The 26500-nt window shown below is 47.8% G+C and overlaps 4 protein-coding genes across 9 annotated transcripts in view; 1 reads left to right on the forward strand and 3 right to left on the reverse strand.

Moving 5' to 3' along the window:
• Positions 1-1080, reverse strand: part of si:ch211-207i20.2 (uncharacterized protein LOC568537 homolog) — a 3619-nt gene extending 2539 nt beyond the window's left edge. Inside the window, exon 1 of the mRNA XM_005949497.3 lies at positions 322-1080. Coding sequence (XP_005949559.1) covers positions 322-471 — 150 coding nt within the window. The 5' untranslated portion in view covers positions 472-1080. The remainder of the gene's footprint in view (positions 1-321) is intronic.
• A 306-nt stretch (positions 1081-1386) lies between these two features.
• On the reverse strand, positions 1387-5037 carry nudt13 (nudix (nucleoside diphosphate linked moiety X)-type motif 13). Of its 6 annotated transcripts, none has more exons than XM_005949498.3 (9): positions 4927-5037; positions 3379-3488; positions 3159-3301; positions 2968-3075; positions 2776-2882; positions 2505-2630; positions 2331-2442; positions 1950-2104; positions 1387-1835 (listed from the first exon to the last, which is right to left on the reverse strand). In XM_005949498.3, exons 1-9 carry the CDS (start codon positions 5014-5016, stop codon positions 1641-1643), a joined length of 1146 nt encoding a protein of 381 aa, XP_005949560.1. In that variant the 5' UTR covers positions 5017-5037; the 3' UTR covers positions 1387-1640. The 6 variants fall into 6 exon arrangements, with proteins under 6 accessions (XP_005949560.1, XP_014185500.1, XP_014185499.1 ...); XM_014330014.2 differs by having other exon boundaries at positions 1388-1835; positions 4749-5021; XM_014330013.2 differs by having other exon boundaries at positions 1388-1835; positions 3379-3651; positions 4927-4994.
• Positions 5038-6756: 1719 nt separating this feature from the next.
• rpp30 (ribonuclease P/MRP 30 subunit) lies at positions 6757-11675 on the forward strand. The gene is made up of 11 exons (XM_005949500.3): positions 6757-6911; positions 8911-8969; positions 9139-9261; positions 9547-9618; positions 9920-10009; positions 10090-10206; positions 10290-10319; positions 10393-10430; positions 10558-10637; positions 10716-10790; positions 11427-11675. The coding sequence occupies exons 1-11, from the start codon at positions 6830-6832 to the stop codon at positions 11462-11464; spliced, it is 804 nt and encodes a 267-aa protein (XP_005949562.1). The 5' UTR covers positions 6757-6829; the 3' UTR covers positions 11465-11675.
• A 1315-nt stretch (positions 11676-12990) lies between these two features.
• Positions 12991-16541, reverse strand: si:ch211-221j21.3. The gene is made up of 4 exons (XM_042215160.1): positions 16234-16541; positions 14023-14118; positions 13809-13862; positions 12991-13687 (listed from the first exon to the last, which is right to left on the reverse strand). Exons 1-4 carry the CDS (start codon positions 16294-16296, stop codon positions 13658-13660), a joined length of 243 nt encoding a protein of 80 aa, XP_042071094.1. The 5' UTR covers positions 16297-16541; the 3' UTR covers positions 12991-13657.
• Between the last annotated feature and the right edge of the window lie 9959 nt (positions 16542-26500).

The following is a 26500-nucleotide window of genomic DNA, read 5'->3' on the forward strand; positions in this document are numbered from 1 at the left end:
ACACACCAGTTAGCCTGGGCCACCAGTCACACCAACACACCAGTTAGCCTGGGCCACCAGTCACACCAACACACCAGTTAGCCTGGGCCACCAGTTTCACCATCACACCAGTTAGTCTGGGTCACCAGTTACATCGCCACACCAGCTACACTGGGCAACCAGTTACACCACCACACCAAGGCAAGGCAAGTTTATTTGTATAGCACAATTCAACAACAAGGTGATTCAAAGTGCTTTACAGAGACATTAGAAACACAAACAAATAAAAAGCATGATTTAAAATTGATTAAAACAAACGACCAGGCAGTCCCCGCTCCTCACCATCCTCTCGCGGCTCTCCGTCCTCTCTCTGGCCAGCACAGTAGGCTCCTCTCCGGCCTCCACCAGCTTCTTCAGCTCCGCCACTGCAGCGTGGACGAGGGACTCCATGACGGCGGCCAGCTGTGTGTGCAGGCCGGCGGAGAAGCTCATCCTGCGGGCTGACAGGCCGCGGAGCCCTGCCGACCATCAGCGGGACCTCGGGCCGCTCTCAGCGGTTACTCAGAGGACAGAGGGCCCGGAGGAAAGAACCGAGAGTCCAGTCTGATCCGACCCACAGACCCGAACTACACGGGGGGTTGCACCAAGAGCTGCTCTGGCTTCCGGTTCAAACAGGAAGCTGCTTCCGTTTCTAACGTGATCCGGACAGCGCTCACGGATGTCTGACTGTCGTTCCGCCTGTTTCTGGGCTGGATCAGGTTACACGTTACGGTTTGTGCCTCCAACGAGTAGCTAAATATTTATTTTTTCATCTAAAAATCAAACAAATAAACACTTTCAATAAAAAAACGTTTTGCTCTATTTCCATTTACAGCCATCCAATCAGAAACATGATGGATAAACAGAAATCTGTGTACAGAGAAGACCATGTTTAGCTCTCAGCAGTGCTGCCACTCTGGGTCAAAGCTGCACGCAGGGCGGTCGGCCTCACTTATTTATCGTCCTGATACGAATCTCACAAACCAGACTGATTAATTTATCCTGGGACCTTCCTCACACTCTGAGGACGAGCAGAGCAAACCTGTCATCACAAACTGCTTTATCCTGAGTGAGCCCGGAGGACAGATACCACAGAAGAAGAGTGATCAATCACGCCCCTCCAGTGTTTCACAGGAAATACCAAAATAAAAGCTGAGCAGCAGCAGGGTAGTGAAAATGTTTCTCTTCCACCCGAGTTCATGTCTGTCCTGCGAGCCCTCAGGTAAACCTGGACAGGTGAGACACCGCGGCCTCGAATGCCCCTTGGACAGCTCGTTTGTTAAATCGGACGTTTGATGAGTGAACGCTGGTGTTTGCTGATTCTTTCTCAGACAAAAGAAACCGAGCACTAGCTTTTTTCCATTCTGGGATTTTTATTGAAAATTAAAACCAGTTTGGAGGAAACATCAGCAGGTCAGAGTCCACGAGCTGCTTCCTGTTGTGACTGACTGAATGTTTTTCACATTAAAAGTTTCTTTCAATAAGGTCACAGGTTAGATCTGTGAAGGAGGCTAAAATCAGAGAATCTCAATGGACTTCTGAACTGTGAGATCTCAGGAGCGGAGGTGAAACATCCGTGTTTCAGGTGTGATCTGATGACTCCGACTGCAGCTCCGCCTCCATCACTCTCCGCCCTCACTCTGCCGCTGCTGCTCCACCCACTCCCTGATGAGGCGGTTGGCGAGGGCGTGTTTCGGAGGAAGCCAGATGATGGGGGGGTCACCTCTCCTGGGCGGAGCTTTCACCTGGAGGGCGCGGGTGATTTCGTCCATGGTGAACCAGCGAGCATCTTCCAGCTCTGAGTTGTCCACGCTCAGCTGCACAGGAAACGAGAGCAGGTCACATGACACTACATCATTGAGTACGAGGAGCTCCGAGCTCGCTTCTCCTCGTCCTGATTACACAACCTCAATAATCACCTGTGAGCTCACCTGAGTGTGGGCGGGGCTAACCAAGGCGTGGCAGCCCAGCATGAAGGAGCTGTGCGGGAACGGCCAGTGCTGCGAGGAGCTGTAGGAGATGCTCTGGATCTCCAGACCCACCTCCTCCGCCACCTCCCTGCAGAGCGCCTCCTCCAGAGTCTCACCTGGGACCACACACACGCACGCACACACAGACACACACACAGACACACACAAACACGCACACACACACACACACACACACACACACACACACACACACACACACACACACACAGTTCTTTCTACACACACACACACACAGACACACACACACACACACACACACACACACAGGTGAGTTTTACACACACACACACACACAAACACACACACACGGGTGAGCCTGACCCATGTCACAGAAGCCGGCCAGAGCGCTGTAGAGTCCACGTGGGAAGGATGGCTGGCGGCCCAGCAGACACCGACTCCCATCAGACACCAGAGCGACCGCCACCGCAGACATCTGTAGACACAAACAGTCAGACCCGGCTCTGTTCTGGTTCAGTTCTGCACCGAGGACGTTACCTTCGGGTAGTAGACTGTGGAGCTGCTGCTGCAGAACCTCTGGCTGCCTGCTCGGTTTCGTTGAGTCGGCTGGCCCGAAGCGCCGCAGAACCTGCTGGTCTGATGCCAACGCAGCAGCGCCTGACCCTGCAGGGTCAGGACACACAGACTACTGTGTGACTCTTCTACTGGGGCGGTATCAGTATCGGTTTGGTGGGACTGTGCTGAAACGTTCCTGATTTGGTACCAGAACCGAACAGGTGGGTATCAGAGGTCAGCTGCAGTCACTCACCTTGGACACTAGAGGCGCCTCAGCTGCGGGCAGCAGAAAGAAGGCCTTCCTCAGATCGATGAAGGTCCCCTGAGAGGCTTCCTCCACCGCCGCCTGGTCCAGTTCTCCTGAACAGAGACCAGAACCTCCAGAGTCAGGAACATGGCGCTGGCGAGCTCACAATGCAGGGATCTGGATTTCAATCGTTCTCACCGACATCCAGACAGAACTGAGCCTGGTTCTGCTCAGAACAGCCAATCAGAACTGCCTCCTTCAGCTGCGACCCGTCTGAACCGAGCCTCTGTAGGACCAACTGCACATCTGGAACACGAAAAAGCGTCTCAGCAGGAATGTCACCGGACTGTCAGGTCCTCAGCGCTGCTCGCTCGGTCTCGGTTCTGTACCTGAGCAGGTGAAAGCTGCTGGGCTGAAGGTTCTGGCGTCGGGGCATCGCAGCAGAGGAGACAAGTGGTGGAAGAGGAAGATGGAGCCATCCTTCAGCGCCGCCGCGCACGCCTCGTCGTCCTCCTTCAGCCTGTTCACATACCTGAAAGGACAGATCAGCTGATCAGCCCAACAATCGACCGACTGATCGATCAGTAATCGAGCAAAATAACGAGTTACCTCATCCTGGACACGAAGCTGGAGCAGCAGCGGCTCGGCTGCGTTTTCAGGCCTGAGAGGAGGAGCCTCAGAGGTCTCAGCATGGCTCTGATGTGGGCGGGGTCTCCTACCTGCAGACAGGTGACAGCAGATGACCTCCACACCTGATTCTCTGAAGGACAAACGCTCAGGTATGGCGTCTGTGGTCTGACACCAGAGAGTCCGACAGTGTGGACCTGTGACTGACGACCTCAGGGAGGAGGAGACCTTTGACCTCTGACCTTTGAAACAACTCTTTGTCAACAGTTACACAAAGAAAGAGGGGAAAATATTACTGCACGTGTTCACAGACGCACAGCATCAGAGTTCAGTCTTCACAGAAACATGTGGATGTGCCGCCGTTTCATAAGCAGTCAGACCCTGGAGGTCAACATCTGTGGACCTCGTTTTCTTTCTCCTAGTTAGCATGAATCCCATCTTTGCCTGACCAATGAGAAAGCTGGAAAGGCTGCTGTGCTGCTGTATTTGGGAGGGGAATATGAGCACTCTCAGCGCCGCTGCTGGAGTGATGTAGCTGGGACATCCACCCCACTAATGTAGCAGGGTGGACCCATGGACCACACTCCCCACTGCAGAGCCACTACGTTTCTGCAGCGGAGGCTTGCACACGAACCTCCAGCTGCCTCTCGGAGAACCTGCTGCTAAAAGCACCGCACCACCTGGACTGCAGAGGACCGAGTAACGAAGCTTTGTTGCAGTGGTGGAAGAGCAGGAAAAACAGTTTCCTGGAAAAACAAATTTCCCAGAGTCCACTGTTCCCTCCTGTAGCTGATATAGAGACAAAAGATTCTCATTCAAGTTTTCCTGATTTCCCACTGAGTTAACGACTTCAAGGGATTTCCCTCGACACCCACTGGCTCCAAAAAAGACTAAAAGCTTAACAGAATCTCATCATGAACACTGAACTGTTAATGCGAGCACCGCTGCGGTGCTACTGCTGCACGATGGTCCGATGATGAAGCCCACAGGTGATGTTGCTGACCTTATCACTGCTGTTACAGTGACACTCGTCACTTTGACTCATGAGTATATTCCTGGGTTAATTCGTTCTCTGCCATGTTTCTGGTCGGTGTCCAGCTCAACAGTGAACTGTTAACTCAAACTCCTCATTCTACACAACCCAGTGAAATAAACTTATCTTACCTTTAACCAATGAACAACCACAGGGTGTAAACTTCTGAAATACAGCCCAAACAAACTCACTCACACTCCCAGCATGCAGTGCAGGAAGGAGAGGAGCATTTTGTTTTAATGTCAGTTGCCTTGGAAACAAATGTACTGTGTTATTCAGAATAACAGGCGGAGTGAGATCAAAGGTTAGACCCACTCACCCAATAACCAACCAGCTGCTGTAAAAGCTGCTGATCACGGCCTGGACTCTGCTGGAGCCAATCACCACGTGATCTGCCCTTTAACTCCACCCACAGCAGTGGGAGCCTCCACCTTGAAACCTGCAGTAACCGTCTGCAGTTACACACACAGTTCTTGTATTAAAGCTGCAGCTCTGACCTTAAATCGGCCACTTTTTGAACGGAGTCTGGTGTGAGTCTCTTTCTTTCCCGTGGAGCTGCTGACGCTACAGCTTCTTCTTCTGCTCATATTTTCATGTTGCTGACGACAATAACAGCAAGCAAACTACCGCCCCCTGCAGGAAAAACACCGCACTTACAGGAATTATAATTATATTATGATTCATGCATGTAATTTATCGCTTATGATCAGTTATGATATAACTAAAATGTAAATGTATTTAAAAATAAAACTGTTTGTAAAGTATAATATTATATTAATTAGACGATAGAAAACATTAATGTGATATAATGAACATAATTGGGATATGATGTCACTGTTTGCTGCGTCATTATTTGAATGTTATTATTTTACTGGAGCCAGTGTGGTTACTCTGGACAAGCGTGGCTCTGACAGGGCTGAACATCCATCAGTAACTGTCTGTTTAAACTTTATTTCCAGTGTTTCACAGTTTGAATAAATAAAGGTTTCATATTCAATTTTCACTTCAGACAATAGTGATGTGTCGGTCGCGAACGAAACGGCTCTTAGAGCCGACTCTTTGAAGTGACCGACGCGACTGGCTCCTTATCGCGAGCCGTGGGTTTTCTCTCTCTCTCTCTCTCCCTCCCCCTCTCTCTCTCCCTTTTCCCCGCTTCACTCTGCACGTGAGCCTTGTGCTTTGCGCTGAGCAGAGGGGGGAGGGGCGATAGGGACAACAACGTCACATTAGAAAGGTATAGTAATCATCCACAACTATTTTCAGTTGGAGATGATAAAGGATTCAGAAAGTTTATTCATGCAGTGAATCCTATGTATGCAATTCCAAGCAGGAAAACACTCTCCCAAAAAACAATCCCAGGCCTGTATGACAGAGAATGTGCATCTTCTTTTTGTTTTCTTATTTTAATTTATATTTAATTGTGTTGTGGTTTGCAGTGTTTTGTGTTGTTTCACTTTAAATTTGTTTAAAAGGAAAAAGCTGAAAATTTAAATAGTTAAAAGTTGAAATGTATATATTTGGTTTTTGTATTATATGATTTATTTATTACATTTTATGTGGAGTGAATAAATGAAAGTATATTTACGGTGGCCCCTACAGACAAAACACGTACAAACTCCAAAACATGTAAAATCACAACAGATGTGCTCCAGGATGCTAGGGGGCAGTGTTGAGCTTTTGTTACCTACTGGCTACACAAGCCAGGAAGTACCAATGACCGGATTTGGTGTGAAGTCACAGGTAAATGAACATTTTTTAAAAATATTATTATTATTATTATTTTTTATTATTATTACATACCCAAACAATACACATATGCTTTCAATTGTGTAATTTAAGTGATCCAGGTAGCTCTGTTTTGGAAGTTCAGTTAACGCTAGAAATGTGTTTTGGAGCTTGTATGTGCTTTGTCTCTAGGGGCCACCGTAAATATACTTTTATTTATTCACTCCTTTATTCACTGCATGAATAAACTTTCTGAATCCTTTATCATCTGCAACTGAAAATAATTGTGGATGATTACTATACCTTTCTAATGTGACGATGTTGTCTCTTGTTGTTGTCCTTGGCTCTCTTTCTCCCTCTGCTTTGTCTCTAGGGGCCACCCTATATATTTATATATAAACATAAATAAATAAAACCACGTTTTTTTAACATTAGTAATTCCTTTTGTGCATATTTATATATTGTTGATGATAATAAATTAATTAAAGCAACAAAACAACCCAAAGAGCCCATTGGGAGCCGAAAGACCCAGTTCTCTAAAAAGATCCTGAATTCCCATCACTATCAGTGCGGTAAAAACGACTTTAATGCTACTTCCGGCTGTGACGTGAGGACTGCTGTTCCCAGCAATCTTTGCGGCTGCGCACACGTGGTGGAACGGCGGACGGAGGCATCATGGCTGTGTTTATGGACCTGAACGTGTCGTTTCTCCCGGACAGGAGCGACCTGCGCAGCGTCGTGGAGACGGCGGCTCACCGTGAGTGTCCGCGGCCGCAGACAACGCTCTGTTCGCCGGCCTGCCGCTGCTCAGCCGCGGGAACGTAACGCTCCTGTCTCCGGGACCAGCGGCTTTTAAAAATGACTGTTTTTTGAATGGAGTCTGGTGGAAAAGGGCAGGCAAGAAGTTTTCCATCAGACTCCATTCAAAAACAGTCATTTTAAGGTTTCTCCGCGGTTTGCAGAAATGTAAACTAAAGTCTGTACCCTCTATTCCCGAGAGACTGATGATTTTAATTATGTGGTCGCAGTTGTTCCGAGTCAGAGCCGTAACACACTGAACTAAGTAACATAGTACAGCTTAGAACAAACAGCTCCATAATCAGTTACACACAGTAAATGTATAAGTGTTAACACTGAGCTGCCCTCTTGTCCTGCGGACTTCGTTCCTCTGTGTGTGCCGATAGTGAGGCTGTAACTATCACAGTGTGTTAGATGCAGGTGCGTTATGGATAATCTCAGTCTCTCACTGAGCGTGCTCCTGTGATTGGCCAGCATGTCATGGAGTGGGTGGGAGGTATTGTCCAGTATTGTCTTTATTTTGTACAACATCCACCTCTCAGACACCACCCTGAGGGAGACCAGCTCCCTCCCCACAACATTACTGGCCCTGTGATCAGTTTATTGAGTCTGTCGGCTTCTGCAACCCTCAACCTGCTGGCCCGGTGTGCAACAGCACAGAGGATGCACTGACCACAACAGACTCGTAGAAAATCCTGAGCGTTGTCTGGCAGATGTTGAAGGACCTCAGAGACGACTCTGGCCCTGCCTGTAGAGGGCAGTGCTGTTTTTAGCCCAGTCCAGTTTATTATCTATGTGCACTCTGAGGTATTTCTAGTCCTCCACAACGTCCTCACGCTGGATTGAAACATGGGTCACAGGTTTCCTGGTCCTCCTAAAGTCCACAATCGGTTCTTTGGTCTTTGCCACGTTGAGCTGCAGATGATTCTGTGTGACGTCACAAAGGAGTCGACCACAGCCCGGTACTCTGACTCATCACCCTCACTGATGCATCCAACCACCGCAGAGTCATCAGAAAACTTCTGATGATGGAGGTCTGTGTGCAGTGGCTGAAGTCTGTGGTGTAGAGGGTGGAGGGGGAGAGGACGGTCCCCTGTGGTGCCGATCACCTTGTCAGACACACACTGTGGAAGACGCACATATTGTGGTCTTCCTGTAACAACAGGTAACAACAATCCAGGACACCAGCGAATCCACCTGCATCACTGTTAGCTGATCACCCAGGAGGGTCGGCCTGATGGTGCTCGCCGGCTGGTCCAGCAGACCTGGCTGAGTGGAGTCTTTTCGTTTGTCTCTGAACCTGGTTGTGAGTGAAAGTGACAGGTGGGGAAGGGGTGTGGCTGTGGACTGCAGGCTGACTACAGGTAAGGCTGTAGGGGGAGGAGTTTTACCTGCAGTGTAAATCTGGTGAACAACACATTCACTCCTTACCTCTGCTCTCACCCTCCTCTGCTCTCTCATGTCCTCATCCTCACTGATCTCATCTCTCAGTAACACCTGAACCAGTCTCACCTCCTCTCTGATGCCCTCCACCTGTCACTGAGGAGGGTTTGATGTCTTCAGCCTCTCACGGTCACTTTATTAGTGAAACGTCCTGTCAGTCAAGTTTCAATGATCAGCTTTACACCCAAAACAACAAACAACAGCCAAACCAGACTCCATTCAAAAATCTGCAACTTTTAACGGTTTTACGAGTTTAGTTGAAACAAAATGAAAAAGATTTAACGCAGAAATCTGACTCAGCATCAAGTAAGCCAAGGTGCAGATGTAATCTGTGAGCAGCGTTTACACCAGACTCCATTCAAAAAACGGGCCGTTTTAGAGGTTCCTCTTGCTGTGAGTGTGTCCGTGACATTGATGCAGCTGTCAGTGATTATCAGCCGCCTCCTGCTCAGATGCGTTGCATCGCACGATGAAAACCTTCCAGCCCTCACACATGTGTTTCTGTCCTCCTGCAGTCGGGTTCTCCACCATCGCCCTCAACTACGTATTTGAGCCCACAGCCAAGAAGAAACAGGTGAGTGCACCTGCTGCGCTGCGTTCAGGAACAGCACAGAAACTGTGGAATTAATATTCAGGTTGAACCTGTCTGATTAGCAATCAATAAATAAAACATCTGTGGCTAGTTTTTAACAAAAAGCATCCGTAGCTTCAGATGTTTATTTTGTGTCACTTCCTTCCTGCAGGAGATCCCCACCCCGACTCCGATTGACGAACTGATCGATCAGCTGCCCGTGGTGCAGGGTCGATCTCGTCCAATCAGAGTGCTGAACAGGCTGACGGTGGTGATGTCAGACGCGAGTCACTTTGTGAGTTCTGTAAACTCCGACGTTTCATAAACCTGTAAACTCATCGATCACGTCTTCATAATCAATCTGTAAGGCAGGGTGCTGAGGGGGCGGGGCCTGTGTCAGCTGTAAAGTACATTTTAAATATCTGGATTACAGGATTACTCGAGTGGTTAGAGGCAACCGTGGTTTCTGCTAAAGTTGAATTAAAGAGATTCCAGATTACATCAGCCGTGTCCATGGTTACAGGATGATAATCTGAAGGGTGACAACCTGATTCATGGTTTGGTGTGTGTGTGTTTTCAGAGGCCGAACGCTCCGGAGTACCGTCGCTTCGACCTGCTCGCTGTCCAGCCAACCTCAGAGAAACTTTTCCACGTGAGCTTCACTGACACGCAAACACTGTGCTGTGTTCACTGACTGCAGGACTTTCTGCTTCATCAGCTTTATTTGCACACTTTTAAAATAAATCTGGCTTTTCGTGCTGCACCTGAACACTGCGTAAAAATAACACTGCTGTGTGGTAACACACACACACACACACAATATACACACATCAGCACCATGATTGGATGCTCAGTTCCAAAACCTCTCATATGCATGTAATGTAACCCTGTGTGTGTGTGTGTGTGTGTGTGTGTGTGTGTGTGTGTGTGTGTGTGTGTGTGTGTGTGTGCAGGCAGCCTGCATGGTTTATGACATCGACATCATCTGTGTGCCGATGACGGAGAAACTTCCTTTCTTCTTCAAGAGAGCGCCGATCAACGGGGTGACCGAGCATCGTGACCCAGATTATTACTGCGACCGTCACGTGACTGTTTATTAATGTGTGTTTGTGTGTGTGTGTAGGCCATAGACAGAGGTGTGGTGTTCGAGGTGTCGTACTCTGCAGCCATCAGAGACTCCACCATGAGGCGCTACACCATCGCCAACGCCGTCAGTCTGATGGAGAGCTGCAAGGGAAAGGTGGCGCTGTTTCTCCAATGCTTCCTGTACCAACCACTCAACTTCCTGTCACGTGACTAAATTGTGTTTGTGTTTTTTCTCAGAGTGTGATTCTGTCCAGTGCAGCTCAGAAGGTCAGTGATCAGTGACTGTATTGATCGCTGATTGATTGGTGGCCGTGCTCAGTACGCTTATTTTTGTTTGCAGGCTCTCGAGCTCAGAGGACCGTATGATGTCACCAACCTGTATCCTTCATCAGTACTACTGTGCGTGTTACTGCAGTACTACTGCGTGTGTTACTGCGTGTGTTACTGCGTGTGTTACTGCGTGTGTTACTGTGTGTGGTGTTGTGGTCCTGATGCTCCTCCTCAGAGCTCTGCTGTTCGGTTTGTCAGACGGAGACGCCAAAGAAGCCGTCTCGTCCACCTGCAGAGCCGCTCTGCTGCATGCAGGTGAGCACCCGGTGCTGCACCTCCACCTGTGAGCGAGCATGAACCCTCTCAGGAAACACTTTGTTTGTTTGTGGTCAGAAACCAGGAGGACAGCCAGCGGAATCATCTACACCACGAGGAGCCAGCAGGAGGCGCCACAGGGCTCAGTAGACGGTAGGTTTAAGTCCGGTTATCTTTACAGATGTTACAGATGTTTGTGCTCTGTGGCGATTGAGCTGCGGTGGAATAAAGTGATGATGAGCGAGTCAAACACCTCTTGAAACTGGCTGATATCAGACATGTCCATGTGCTGGACGTCCGTCCTGAATGTCACCTGGATGTTCGGGTTTATTGAAACATTTCTTCCTGAAGAAGTGACCTGAGCCGGCTGCAGCGGGACTCACGGTCAGGAATACTCATTTCCCCCACAGACGGTCGTCTCTAAGCCCGTGTGACTGAAGCTTCAGTCCAACACTGACGGACGGCCGAACGTCATGTGATCAATGGCCACGTCTGCACAACCTCAATAACAGCATCAGAGGAAATGACCCCGGCCCTGAGATGGTCGCTCTTGGAAACAGACGTTTGTTTTATTCAAAGTTTGGTCATTCTGTGGTCAGAAAGGAGGACATGTCCAGGATGTGTTCTCTGGATGGCAACTTCTAAATGTTCCAGCGTGTAGCAACATAACCGGAACCCAGAGTGGGGTCCTGTGTACCACCGAGTGGGCTTCGGAGTACTGATTGTAAGCTGTGTCATCAGTGCTGAAGATAAACAGGTAACTGACCAGGTGTGTTTCTACCCGAACAGGTGAAACTCCAGCAGCCAAGAGAGCCAAACCAACGTGACCGCGAGAACGACCGACATCGGAGGAGGAGGGGACTGTCAGTTGTGTAGGGGGCGTGGCCGATAGCGGTGGAGGGTGGGGCATACAGTGGAGGAGGGCGGGCCAACTCCGGTTTCTTCTCCTGCCTTTTTTTTCAAATTGTTGATGTTTTTTTTGTTTCTGCTGACAGTTTAAAGAAAACTCTGAGTTTAATAAACAGTTTGAAGAATTCACATTTGTCTCTGTGCAGCAGGGCCTCTGCTTCCATCCTCTGTGCTCCCCAACAATTCAAACAAAAAGTCCATTTATATGCAGATGAAACTGGTTTTTATTTACAATCATATGGAAATTTGGACTGTGCAGCTCTGTGAGGACCAAACTGTGACTCAGCAGCTTGTAGAAGCTCCATTATCATCAGCATTAATGGTTTGCTGTGGTTCACTCAGCTTCATCTCATCGAGGTTTGCAGCGTTCATTCATGCACGGCTCTCTGAGCTCTGACTGGACCGTAGCAGCAGCCCTGTTCTTTTCTTTTGGGTCATCGTCCTGTTGATGACCCGGTTTGGTCCAAGCGTCAGCTGTGGGACAGACAGCCTCCGAATGTAGAATGCTTTGGTGGGCAGAGGAGTTCACGCTGCTCTCGGATCATCATCCACCGTGCTGATGGCTCGTGTGAGGGGTTCGAACCCTGCTGTGCATTCAGGACAAACGGGTCCAGTCCCAGCTCCTTAGACTATGGACGAGGTTTGTTCCAAAACGCTTTCCAAACCCAGGTTTGCATGTTAGACGGAAGACCCTTTCTCCTGCGTTTCCTCCAAACAAGCCTTACATGTTTAGTCTTTTTCTAACTGTAGTTTCATGAACTTTAAGTCTTTTCCCTGTAAATACATTTAGGAAAAGATGACAGTAGATGTCTTTCTGAAAGAGCTGTAACTAAGTTTAAGAATATAATCCACCCACTGTTATCATCTCCAATGCCCTGTACCAACACAGAGCAGAGCAGCTATCTGAACGCTACCCCAACAGAGGTCGATTATCTTGTTAATAATTTCACCTCCTCACTACGTACGACTCTGGATACTGTAGCTCCAGTGAAAACTAAGGTCTCTAATCAGAAGTACCTGACTCCGTGGTATAATTCTCAAACACGTAGCCTAAAGCAGATGACTCGTAATCTGGAGAGGAAATGGCGTGTCACAAATCTAGAGGATCATCATTTAGCCTGGAGAAATAGTTTGCTGCTTTATAAGAAAGCCCTCCACAAAGCCAGAACATCTTACTATTCATCACTGATTGAAGAAAATAAGAACAACCCCAGGTTTCTCTTCAGCACTGTAGCCAGGCTGACAAACAGTCAGAGCTCTTTAAACATACGATGTTCAGCTGAGATCTAGAGCATCAACACTTCTCCAGCACGATGAAGGTCAAAGGTCGTTGACCATTAAAGGCACCACCGTGCTCTCTGAAACGCCCCAGCTGCCATCATCACTGTTCTCCTCGCTTCAGCTTGTTTGTTGGTTTAGTCAAAAGAAAAGGGGGACAAAGCTGTTCACAGTCAAAGCTTTTATTCTGAAATCAGTACAAATGCTGGCCTCAGATAGCGGAAGTGATGTCATCAAAAATAGGGAGCTGCTTTTACATTCAGTCAAATTCAGAGTAAAAAATATACAAATCTGCCTCAGAAAAATAGAAATGTACAGACACGAAGACTCTTATTTTGAAAAACCACATGGATTTTCCTTCCCCTTACAGTAAACTCTTATTAACACCTCGTTAAGCCTTTCAGTCGGTTCTATACTGGAGTTTAAAAAAATTCTACTGGCATTTTTCCTGTAAACACATCACAAGTCTTCAACGTGTGAAAGCCCTTTAAACGGAGACAGTGAACGCACCACCACGTCAATCACAGTTATTGATCATTGATTGGACTGTTGCACATATCACACAGGAGAGGGGGTGGGGTTAAAGCTCAGGTAAACGCTCACACTCAGTGGTGTGTTCAGGGACACAAGGACATCAGAGATTTCAGAACTTAAGTCTGAGGAGTACTGCTGGTCCTGAATGCATCACTGGATGGAAACGTTAAACCGTCTCCTTGACAACGATGTGAAGGTGGGGTGGGGCCTTGATGACATCTTCCAGCAGCACCATTTTAGTAAAGCACCTGAAGCATCAATGTGATTGGACGGCTGGTTGCAGGAGAATGGGTGGAGCTTCAGAGGCCCATGATGTGGTTGAAGTGACCCTGAAAAGGCAAAAAGACACCGTTGAGGCTCTCAGCCAATCACGGAGCCACAGAGACGACTCTGTAAGCCTCGCTTCCACAGGGGGCAGGGCTTAAATGTTTCGTGAGTTCGGCGTCTTACCGGTTCTCCTCTGAGACACCTCGGACAGCAGAGCAGAACAGGTGTGGGCCGTACCTGCATACACACACACAAGTCACCATAGCAACAGCACCTGTACACCTGTCCTCCAGCTGAACACGGTGAGGACTTTCCACCACGTTTATCTGAAGCTGACCTCTGATCCTCACATCTTAATGACATCTTGTGTTAGTCAGAGGAAGCTCGACGAGCTCACCTGTTGATCCGGCTGCTGATTGGTCGCAGGACTGCTCTGCGACGTCTCCATTGGACAGTCGGACATCTGGAGCTCCGCCTCCAAACAGAGCCGCTTCTGAAAAAAAAACCCAACATCAGCACCATCAGCACACCTGAGGACCTCACCTGAAACTGTGACCTCACTGACGGGGTGGGGCTAAGCAGGTGTGTCACTTTCCTTCTAAACTTGTGTTTTGGTAATCCAGAAGTACAGCACGCAACCACAGAGGTCATGAAGAAGTCACTGAGTGGCCTCCGTCAGCCCTCAGTTTTCATACCCGACCCGGAGACACGCAGTGCTGCACACCTCCTTTACCCCACGGACCTGCTCTCAGACACTCCCACAGCTGTCACTCTGTCTGTGACGCTGGCTTTAAGAAATCAGTGCTTTAAGTGTTAAAAACATGTTCAGCGGCATCTTCTGTCAGCACGGAGCGTGACGTCACGCGGTTGGTTGGCCGGGCTCACAGGCTCACATTAGTTTATGTTATACCTGAGGAAAGTAAACAGCAGTGTGAGGGGATCACTGTGGTGCTGCAGCAGTGAGTCCATGTTAAACCAGGATAAACTGTAAACAGGAAGTGGCTGTTTGGCTGGCTGCACTCAAACAGGAACATCCAGCTGTTGGCCGTGATGCTGGTGTTTGTAACGCACTTTATAAACGAGGACTGTGTCAGACCGACATGCTGGAGTCTGCAGCTGTTCCTCATCGAGCCTGCAAAGCAGATGTTCACGTGCTGCCATCAGCCAACTTTATGCAAAAAGCAAAATGTTCCCAACACAAGCAAACAGTTGTACCAACACAAGATTGTGCTAAACATGTTTTCAAAACCCCAACTTCACATACAGAGTTACCTCTACATGCAGCGTCTCACGTCCCCTCTGACCCGTTGTTTCCTGTCACAGAAACACGTCAGCGTTCCCGTTTCTTTAATGAATCCATGAAGCTCTGTGTCAGTGTACATGCACATGTGTGCATGTGTGTGCATGCGTGTGTTCAGCCGAGAGAAAGGTTAAGCAAAAGTCAACAATCTTCGGTTGACGCGGGCTTGAATGAGGAGGGAGAGAGTCACAACAAACAGTCTTATTATCTAAAGGAGAGTTTTGTTATTCCCGTCAGCTTGTGCCCTGAGCACCTTCATGATGGAGATGGCAGCTGTTTTGGTGCAAACAAACTGCTTCCAATTTTACAGTTGGTCTAATGTCCGTCACTGGTCACCAGGTCTCTCAATTCCCGTTCTTCTCCAAGATCGTATCCATATTGCGTTCAATAAACACAGTCTTACTCACAGCCCTGCCCATCGTCTGTCATGTCGGCCGCTTCTTGTTCTTCAATAAGCTGAGCCAGCTCCAATCAGCCAGAACTCTGTTATCGTGGTTCTGAATTGGTAGATGTCGTTCATTGTCCTCCATCAAGTGTCATCAGACACACGACGCAACCGACCATCGAGTATCCAGCAGCAAACGTCTCCGCAGGACAATCGGGCTCTCCCAAGGGTGTCAATTCCATTAAGGGACCAGTTGATCAAATCCATATTTGTTCTTTAGGTTTTTAGAGAACAAGTCTGGGAGACTCTCTTAGGGTTAGAGAATAAGCGAGACTATACAAGAAACATGAAAGCCAAGCAGGAAAGATCAGGGAGAGGGAGAAAGTGCGACTCCCAGAGAGCTGTCAGCTGAAAGCTCTGCTTATCTCAGCGTGGTGCGCTTCGACTTCTTAGAAAGCTGGACAGAAGAAGAAGTGTGAGGCCTAAAATCTCCACAGCAGAGGAACGGGTTCTGAAGACCCGACACAGGACCCGGGAGATGATTTGGACCTTTAGCCCATCAGGAAGCCGTTCTTAATGAAGGGAACGAGGAGGAAAGGCTGAGGTACGAAGATCAGAGGAACAGAGCCACATCTGAAGGTTCAAATAAGAGCTCCAAGCACCCGAGAAGCTGCAGATGTTCCTGCAGATGTACTTGATATACTTGAAGAGGCTCAGGACTGATGTCACTTTGTAGTTTTTATATTTTGTAGTTCTCTTATTTCGCTGATGTTTCTTCTTCTATGGTTTTTGTTTGGCTCGTGTCTCTGTAAACTGTTTAAATAAAGTTATTACTGTTTTTGTCCAAAAACTCTGATGACCCCGGCTACTCCTAATAAACTGCTCCTCCTCCTCCTCCTCCTCCTCCTCCTCAGGTGTCTTACCGCTTTGGAGTTGCGCGGCTCCGCCTCCAGACTTCTCTTCTTCATGGGGTGCGCGCACTGCATGCTAGCAGCTAATAGTTAGCCTGTTAGCATTAGTTTGGTAGACACTGACCGGAAGCTGCCGGTTTCCCGCCCAAAGAGCACAAACGGAGCCGATTAACCGATCGATCGTTAACTTCGTGCTACCTGACCGACAACTATCCGCTGCTGCTGCTGCTGTTGGCTGACCTTCTGCTGACCGGCAACATGAAGCTCTCAGCATCAAGCCCACCGCTTCCGGTATGACACGGAAACAGCTTTTCACAATAAAAGCACTGACGGTTTCGCTTCCGCCTTATTTTTGTGTGTGTATCTGAATATGTTTATATATATGTTCAAATATCTGTGTGTGTGTGTGTGCGCGCGCGCGCGTGTGTAAAAGGCGGTGTCTCTTCTGTGCTGAGAGCTACCAAATAACAATCTGTTGTGTGAACACATAATGATTCTTCTTTTTCTTGAACCCTAAAAAGAAGAAAAGTCATCTGATTTTGAAATTTTAAAAAGAAAATGTTATATTTTTACTGTGTTTTTATAATAATTACACATTTTAGTGTGTATGTTCACTCCATTTAGATAAACTTCAAAGTCCTGAAAGTTATCACTTTCCTGCATCACAGCAGCCAAACGTGAAACACAAACTTAAATCAAATAAAATCATACATGTGTAAGTCTAACATAAAGGCTTATCATTCAAGGTTAAAAAGAGAAACGAAGAAAAAAATAAAACGGCACATTACTTTTATTTTGAAGCGGAACTTGTTGACGTTTCGCGTGTTGATTTGACATTTTTAGGATCGCCTCAATTTCAAATACTGTGACGTGAGGCAGACCATCCAATTAAGGTGAGGTGATTGTCTCGCGAGGTTCGAAGAGAATTGAAAAGATTTATTTATTTATTTTTACTGAACAGTCTTTAAGTTACAAACATGTTCATCAAGCAACCCAAGCAGCAGTCCTGAAATACATAAATAAACTCTATTTAATTATTTACAATTATCTTGCACGTATGCTGCTGGTCCCTCTGACACTTTTAAGGCCTTCTTCTTCTGCAACATTTTTAAAGGCAGGAAAAGTTGGAGAAAACTTTCAAACGTCACATATTTGGTATTCTGATCATCTCCACGATTGTAAATCTTTCCAGTGTAAATTTCTTTTCACAGGAAGAGGAAAACATCGTTTCATGCATTTTGTTTTTACTTCTATTGTCCAGAAAGTTGCAATCTTTAATTCTCAGATGAGGAAAAATCTGTGTTACGAATACTGTAATGATCCTTTCGTTAAAGCTAGCAGGTTAGTAGAGAGCAGTTCACTTTAAACGCGTCCTTAAAAGCAGAATGACGTCGAACCTTTCCATCCATGACATGGACCCTGGTCCAAACTCTTCCTTTAGAACCTGGCTGTGCTTCCAGACAGTGCTGTGGACCGAGGCACACACCTCTGCACAAACGCACGTTTTCATTACATATGTGCAGCTTAAACTTAATGACACCTTTCATTACTTCAAAGTCAAGTACAGTCATACTTCCTGCTTCTACTGGACTTCATTGTCATGTTTATTGTTCCAAATGAAATTCTAACGACTTTGGTTCCTTTTAATATTTCATTTTTGATGCTTTTCAATCAATTGTTGGATAAATGAATCTCTCGATCCATTGTTCTTATAGAATAGAATAGAATAGAATAGAATAGAATAGAATAGAATAGAATAGCCCTTTACTGTCATACAATGACATCGTGCATGAATAAAACATAAACAGCAGACAGCAGGAGGAAATAACAGACCGGAGGGAGGCAGAGAGAACAGGCAGCTTGGACGTAGTAACAAAATATGAATAAGTTATAATGACAGTAGTTAATATTATTTATTCTTTGGTAAAACACACTGAGTGTTTATCTGTCGTCACTGTGATTTTCACTGAAAGCTGTAAATGTTTGACTTCATGTTTATCGAGTACGGTGCTTTCGGTGTTTTCATGCATTTCTCCACATTTACATGCAGACCAGATGCTTGTGAAGGTTTTTTAAATCAATCTGTGTCGCCTGCTAATGACCCGTGATAATGATATTAATAATGTGGTAATTGTGATATTTCTATTTTCCTGTTTTTATCTCTCGAGTAATTCAGCTGCTCGAGTAAAAAGAGGGCTGATGTGTTCCTTTTAACAGTTGTTCCTGACTGCAGGGAGACGGCTCTCCTTTTTACGGCACTGAAATAATATTTTCAGGTCTATAAAATGCTTTAAAGAAGTCCAACACTGAAAGCACACACCAGAGGACAGAACTGATCTCGTCACTTCCTGTGTCGGCTTTAAAAAGCTGCTCGGCGTAAGGCTGAAAGTGTCCAGCAGGTGGCGGCAGAGCAGCGCGAGTGAGTTTGGCTGGGCTGAAGAATCTGTGAGGCTCAGGTGACGCATTCAAAGACCGAGACCAGAGTTTTAAAAAGTGAAACCAGAGATCGGTGAGTGACAGCCTGACACACAGTGATGTGAAACAGCAGCTTCATTTTGAAACAGCCGAGAAGATCGCCGACGTTGTCATACAGTGATGAAGACTGTTCACCTGACCTGAGCGGAGCGATGAAGAGGATCACAGACAAGTATCAGACCGTGTAGCTCTGAGAGGATCGACAGACGAAGGCAGACGTTTAATAACTGCAAAAACAGACGAGCTCCGCCACGAACAACCAGCAGAACCAGCAGCTGTAGCTGTTTCCGGGTTCTCTGCGTCATGAGCTGCCGACAGATGTCGAGCTCGTATGTTGCTGCAGGTATCTGCAGCTCGGTGTGAGCGCATGAATTAGATGTGAAGAAGAAGAAAAGGAGGAGGAGGAGGAGGAGGAGTGATCCTCAGAGATGGAAACAGCTGTTCAGGAGGTGTTCTCATCCACAGCTCGCTGTCTGCAGGTATCAGCAGTGAAATCAGTGGAATGAGCCTTTACAGGAAGCTCTTTGTGATTTCAGGGGTCAGAGGTCAGCTGATGGTGAGACAGGCGGCGTGCAGACGGCGTCTCTCTCCCGAGGCTCGGTTAAACGAGTGGAAGCTGTTTAGAGCAAACGGAGCGAAAGAACAAGGAGAGAGGAAGGAGTGCGAGGAGCGAGTGAAGGTCAGCCGAGTGCTAAACGCTGTTTTAGATTCTCCCTCAGGCCCTCCACGCCTCCTCCCACCTCCTCCCCGCTCCCCGGCCCGCTGTCGTCCCTCTGTCCTCGCCGGCTCCGCCTGAATTGTTTCACATCATCTTCATGTTGAAGTATTCTGAGCGGAAAATCTTTGTCCCGAAGGCCCGAAACACCACACGGCAGCTCCTCCTCCACCCAAACAAACAGCCTCACCCTGCAGAGCCTCCATCTTCACCTCCACCTGCAGTTTGCTCGTCTTCAGCTCGTTCACCGGACCTGCAGAACCTCAGCAGAACCTGGCGGTCTCTCTGTGTTTGTGTGCTTCTGATCTGGAGTCAGTGAGGTCCTTCAGGTGTGTCTGCAGATCCTTCAGTGGACCCGCCGACTTCCTGTTTGCTCTCTGTGAGTCTGATTCTTTCCTCTGACGTAAATTCCTGCGGCGTCACACGTGAGCATCCATGCCACAAGCATCTGTATGCTGATTGGTCGGGACCTCGTTATAAATGATGTCACACCGCGTTACCGTTATCAATATCACCGGGCAAGCTGATGCACAAATCCCAGGCTAGTCAAGTGAAGCTCCGCCCACTTGTTCATGACCCTCTTGTGTTTGCTAATAAAGGTCGCAGTCACATGATCATTTTCCCCAATTAGTCAATCTGACCCTGGAGCATGGCGCCACGCCCACACTGGCAGCGATTCACAGGAAGTGAATTAGGCTTGTGAAGTGGGCGGGTTCAGAGAGAAACTACCAATGACAGCGCAGGATTGATTAATTGGGTACAAGCTGGTTAGAGCGACCAGCTGCCAGCTTCACGGGGCGGGAGCGGATCGATGATGAGCTCGTTTATGACCCGCCTCCACCGAGTTTGTCCACATTTGATCTGCTCTGACTGTGCTTACAAATAAAGTTTTGTGTTGCATGTTTGGCCGCTGAGTCGGTGAGAATGTTTCCTGCGTTCAGCTTCCACGGTCTGTCAGATGTTCTGATCTTCCTCGTGGTCGTAAGGATGAAGGCGTGTGGCCTCCTGCGGTCTTACTTGGTGGGCGCCGCCGGCGGGGCTTCGCTGACAGTTAAATGTGTTTGTGAAGCTGAAGTTTTTGCGAAACGTTCCTCACTCGGGTTTCTTCTTGTTGCCGTCGGCGTGGAAACGTCCCAGCAGAAACCGTGTCAGAAGTAAAAAAATCAAAGGAGACATTAAAGCCTTTTAGAGGCTTTTATTTTGCTGAGCGGAGACGCCGTTCTTCTTCTTCTGCAGCTGCTTTGTTCTCGCTGTTGTCGATGAATTGTTCATGAGCAGAGACGTCCTGAATACGAGAGCAGCACCGAGACACACTTTACATCATCCGCACACATGTTCTTCTTCATCATCATCGTCAGAGAAAATAGACAAAAGATCAACAATAGTTGGTCTGATTCTGCTGTTTTGTTTATAAGATTCAGAGAGGGTCAGTCTGTCACTGTCTAAGCTTTACATGAATCGTAATACACCTGACCATAGGTGACACACTCCCCTCTGATGATCTCACAAACCTTTGAGCTGGTCACGTACTGTAACTGCTGGATGAAACTGTCTAAGAACAGAGATGAGACAAATATTTGTTGTTGGTGCAAAACCTCACACACAGAAAATGTGTTCACGTTTGTCATCTCTGCCTTTGACACACATCCATCAGTAAGGTCACCAGAGCTGCCTTCTATCACATCAAACTACATCTAAGTTTCGATCATTCCTGTCTCCGTCCATGTTTTCGTATCCAGCGCGTGAGATCACCGACACATTGTGTTCGATGGACTGAAGTTCATTCGCCAGAATCTTAACAGGTACGCAGACATGTGACCACATTACTGCAGTACTGATGGCACTTCACTGGCTCCCAGTTCAACACAGAGCAGGGCCAATGGGTCAATATACTTTCGGTCCAGCTTTGTCCAGCCACTGGTAGGATTTCTGGATATCAGCCACCTCCTCTATCTGCCGGTGGTACATACCGTGCAGGGGCCTGTCCTTCCATGATGGTTCCTCGTCTCCCTCCTCTTTCTTGGGTTTCTGCTGCCTGAGGTATTCACTGAGCACTCGGTCAGTTGGGGCCATCTTCCCAATGTATTCTTGGATGTTCGTTGTCTCATCCTGGACTGTGGTGCTGACACTCACCAGTCCCCGGCCCCCTTCCTTCCGCTTAGCGTACAGCCTCAGGGTGCTGGACTTGGGGTGAAACCCTCCATGCATGGTAAGGAGCTTTCTTGTCTTTATGTCAGTGGCTTCTATCTCCTCCTTTGGCCAGCCTATTACCCCAGCAGGGTACCTGATCACGGGCAGGGCGTACGTGTTGATGGCCCGGATCTTGTTCTTACCATTCAGCTGACTCCTCAGGACTTGCCTGACCCTCTGCAGGTACTTGGTGGTTGCAGCTTTTCTAGCGGCCTCTTCATGGTTCCCATTCGCCTGCGGGATCCCCAGGTACTTGTAACTGTCCTCTATGTCTGCAACTGCAGTGTTGCCTTCTGGTAGTTCGATCCCCTCCGTTCTGACTACCTTCCCTCTCTTTGTTACCATTCGACTACACTTCTCCAGTCCGAACGACATCCCGATGTCATTGTTGTGTATCCTGGTGGTGTGGATCTCTGTCTCTCTTCCACAGCATGTCTTTATCCTGTCTTCCTTCTCTCTCCACAACCGGTCGCAGCAGATGGCCCCGCCCCTCCCTGAGCCTGGTTCTGCTGCCTTGAGGTGACTGTTGTTGTAATTTGGTGCTGTATAAATAAAACTGAATTGAATTGTGCATCAGTGAATCGATGTCTCGTTCACCCCTGGTTTTGCAGTCTCGGGTGACCGCTCGGTGTTTCGCTCCTCTTGCCACTTCCTTTCTGTGCCACGCTCATGTATTGAGCAATGTGCCAAAATTAATCATTCACAGATTTCATCACTGCAGCATCAACCTGAACCTCACACCAGACCTTACACACACACCTAAAGCTGGGCTACACTGTGCGAGTTTTTTCAGTCGTGTTATTCAGCTCCTGCTCAAACTGCACGATTGACTCGCAGGGGTCAGAAGTTCATAGGTCACGATGCAGGTCTCACACTATACGGCCCGATGCTCTGATGCGACCTGAGTGCTCAAACTGTGCGTCCATAACATGAAGCTTATAACACAAAAATCTGTGTGAGAGGCTGCGGTGACGCCCTCACGACGTCCGACAGGATTACAAACAGGTTTGATGTTCTTACGACTAAGCGACTGATGATCGGGAGCTGGTCATGAGGTGTTAATCGCTTCTCGTTACCCCACGTATACTACACGACGCACGACACATGATGAAGGCGAAACTCAGGCCGATCCCGAAAACGGTCGCACGACTAAAAAATCGGCTCAAAATGGGCCAAAAACCGTACAGTGTAAGCCCAGCTTAAGACACACTGACACAGTGGGTTCAGTACCTCCATGAACCAGTTCTTCTGCAGTCGCTCAAAGGGCAGGTGGACAGGTGTTTCCAGGAGAGGGTTGGACGGTACACACTAAAAAAGAAAGCACACACATGCCTTCTGGGTTTTTGACTGACAGGCCTGACAGCCAGGTGATTGATTAACCTCCACCCAAGCACAGTGTGAGGTCATCAGTTGGGGATGAGGTCAGATGGCCCGCCCACATCGAAGGTCTACAGCTGATGGTGACCCAGACGGTGCATTCAAAAGTACCTCCTACAGTGGTGTGAAGAAGTGTTTGCCCCCAACTTCCTGTTTTTTTGTGTGTCACACTTAAATATTTCAGGTCATTAAACAAATCTGAATATTAGGCAAAGATGACACACGCATCTTGATGTATGTTCAATCATCCAGGTAAATCTGTTATAATCTGACATAATGTCCAGATGAACAGAATCAACTTTTTAAGATAACACGAGAAAACACAAAATACAGTTTCTGAATTCAATTCAATTTTATTTATACAGCAAAAAATCACAACAACAGTCGCCTCAAGGCGCTTATATTGTACAGTAGACGCTACAATAATACATCCAGAGAAAAACCCAACAATCATATGACCCCCTATGAGCAGCACTTTGGCGACAGTGGGAAGGAAAAACTCCCTTTTAACAGGAAGAAACCTCCGGCAGAACCAGGCTCAGGGAGGGGCGGGGCCATCTGCTGTGATTGGTTGGGGTGAGAGAAGGAAGACAGGATAAAGACATGCTGTGGAAGAGAGACAGAGGTTAATAACAGATATGATTCAATGCAGAGAGGTCTGTTAACACATAGTGAGTGAGAAAGGTGACTGGAAAGGAAAAACTCACTAAGGGAGGATTCAGGGTCACTCTGGTTTTGTTGAGTGAAAGTCGAGATGATTGGATGTCCCACAAACAGCAATCGCACCGCATCACTCTGCTCCGATTATCAATCAGATACGAGTCGATTCGTCGTCACGCAGAGAGACGACCCAGATGAGACGGAGACTGTGTCGGTAATTAGAGGAACTCTGACTTCGTGCTGCAGGTCTCCGACCGAGTCGCCACGGCAGCTCACGGGTCAATAAAGAGCTCCCGCCAATTATCGATCAGAGGAGAGGCGTCAACGTTATCACTGCAGTCAGAGAGCTGTTGGTTCAGATAGCAGCGCTTCACTGTAGATAAAGATGAAGCGTCGACGGGCATCTGAAACACAGCCAGTTATTATGGCAAATCAAAGCGTGTTTAGTACCGTAGAAACGATCTCGCTGTTTGCTGGAGCGCTACAGCTCCACACGGTTGCTTTACATTAGCACCATCTCATCGAGGATGTCCACCATCGTCCTCGGCTGTGCGACGGCTCCTTTTGTCTCACTTTAAGCATTTCAGCTTCTACCAACTTGTTGTTTTAGTCAGCTGTTAGCATGCTCAAACTTCAGATAATGTTAGCTGCTTTGGTTAGCGCGCCGTATCACGCAGACACAGAGTACCTGCTCATTGGTGCTCAGCAACATCCAACACCTGGTCTGCTCTCTCTTTCTAGTCCACTTTCTAAATGAAGGTGTTTATTATTAAGGGGAAGAAATGAACCTAATAACTGATTGAGCCACCCTTAGCAGCAACAACTGCAGTCAGGTAATGTGATAACTGTCAGTCCTTTCCAGCTGTGGAGGAATTGTGGCCCACTCATCTTTACACCATTGTTATATTTCAGCCACATTGGAGGTTTTTCCAGCATGAACCATGCCTCAGCATCTCAATCGAATTCAGGTCAGGACTTTGACTAGACCACTCCAAAGCCTTTATTTTGGTTTCCTTAAGCCATTCAGAGGTGGACCTGCTGCTGAGCTCAGCTTGAGGTCACTAGCAGGTAGTTGGACACACTCCTTCAGGATGTTTTGGTAGACCCAGACCATCGAACTACCACCAACATGTTTTACTGCTGGCACGATGTTCCTTCTGTTAGTTTCATGAGATGTAATTTTGGTCGGCCCTCCTGGGAAGGTTCATCACATCTTTGCACTATTTGTGAATAACTGCTCTCACTCGGTTCACTGCAGTGCCACAGCTTTAGAAATGGCTTTGCAATCTTTTCCAGACTGAGAGATCTCAACTGCTTTGTTTCTCAGTTGTTCCTGAACGTCCTTGGATCGCAGTGTGATGTCTGACTTTTGAGGATCTTCTGGTCTGCTCCACTTTGTCAGGCAGGTCTTTGAACAGGTGTGGCAGATATCAGGTGGGTGTGGCCAGAGAAACTGAACACAGATGCGCTACAGTTAATGTGAGTGTACTGATGTGTGACCCACTGTTTCTCGTTTCTGGACTGTTTATTTTAAAATGTTCTCTGATTCTCAGCTTCATGGTTATTTCTAGTCCTGCAGTGATCTTCATTAGTCTTCAGTTCTTTGTGATCGTTGAGTTCCTCAGTGTCCTCTCCTGTCTCGTCTCGGTGTTGGGTGTTCCCTGTCGGTCATGCCCCCCTGTGCCAAGCCTGTGTGGCTTCGTCTCCGTGTTTATCGTACTTCCTGTTTGTGACATCAAAGCTGTGAACGGGAGCATTTTTGGCCCTGTGTGTTGGTAAGAGTTTCACTTTCAGGAAGAGAAAATTTCAATGAGTCACACAAACATGAATTAAGTTTGTGACACACAATTTACAGAAAACTGCACAAAGTTTAAGGGTTAAAAAAATCAACAGTCCGTGTCCTCCTACAAACGTCTCGAGATGGTTGATGTAGGACATGTAGGAGGAGCTGTGACCTCTTGAGGCAGTTTGAACCCGGCCTCCTGCTGACGGGCGGCAGCGTCCAACTTGAACGCCGTCCGTGAGTTTCACTGAACATCTGCATTAAAAACATCCTGCTGCTCTGAGTGATAGTGGGCAGCAGTCTGTGAGCTGCACTTCACCAAGCCTCCTGTAGGGGGAGCTGCGGCTCCACAAATGAGCCCCAGGTGCGCCAGCCTCACTGCAGTACTGGGACAGTAATACTGCAGCAGTACTGCATGACTGCAAGCAGACTGAGAAGCTGGAAAAAAGATTCAGAAGAATAAAAAAGTGTAAATCTGGAGCTTCAATCACTGCAATCAGGAAAACTCTGATCAATAAACTTGAACCTGATCGGACCGCCGTTGACCCCGAACTCGTCTTCTCAGGCAACAGGAGGAAGGAGAGAGGACAAGGAGCAGCTGCGTGACACAAAGGAGTTCAGATAATAAAATTCAAAGAAGAGGAGGAGGAGGAGGTCTGTGACACGAGGAGCGAGAAATCAAACAGACTCTGTGACACAGAAACACGGCCGAGTCCCTCAGGAAACATCGCTGTCGCTCTCAGGTCATGTGATGTTGGCCTCGGATGTCCCAGCAAGGGATTCACTATGTAAATCTGACACACACACACACACACACACACCCACCCACACACACACACACACACACACACACGCAGTCTGGCTGCATCTCCTGCAGCCGCTTTACCTGGAAAACACTTCAGAGGCGTCCTGGAAAATCCTGGAGAGCCCTGGAAGAGTGGAGCGCCGAGAGACTGAGCTTCAGTCCAGAGGAGCAGGAAGGCTGGAACTGATCCAGAGTCTGTTTATCACAGAGCACACACACACACACACACACACACACACACACACACACACACACACACACACACACACACACA

Source organism: Haplochromis burtoni, unplaced genomic scaffold, assembly GCF_018398535.1.
Source record: "Haplochromis burtoni strain Fernald_Lab_line unplaced genomic scaffold, NCSU_Asbu1 Contig_665, whole genome shotgun sequence".
NCBI lineage: Eukaryota > Metazoa > Chordata > Actinopteri > Cichliformes > Cichlidae > Haplochromis > Haplochromis burtoni.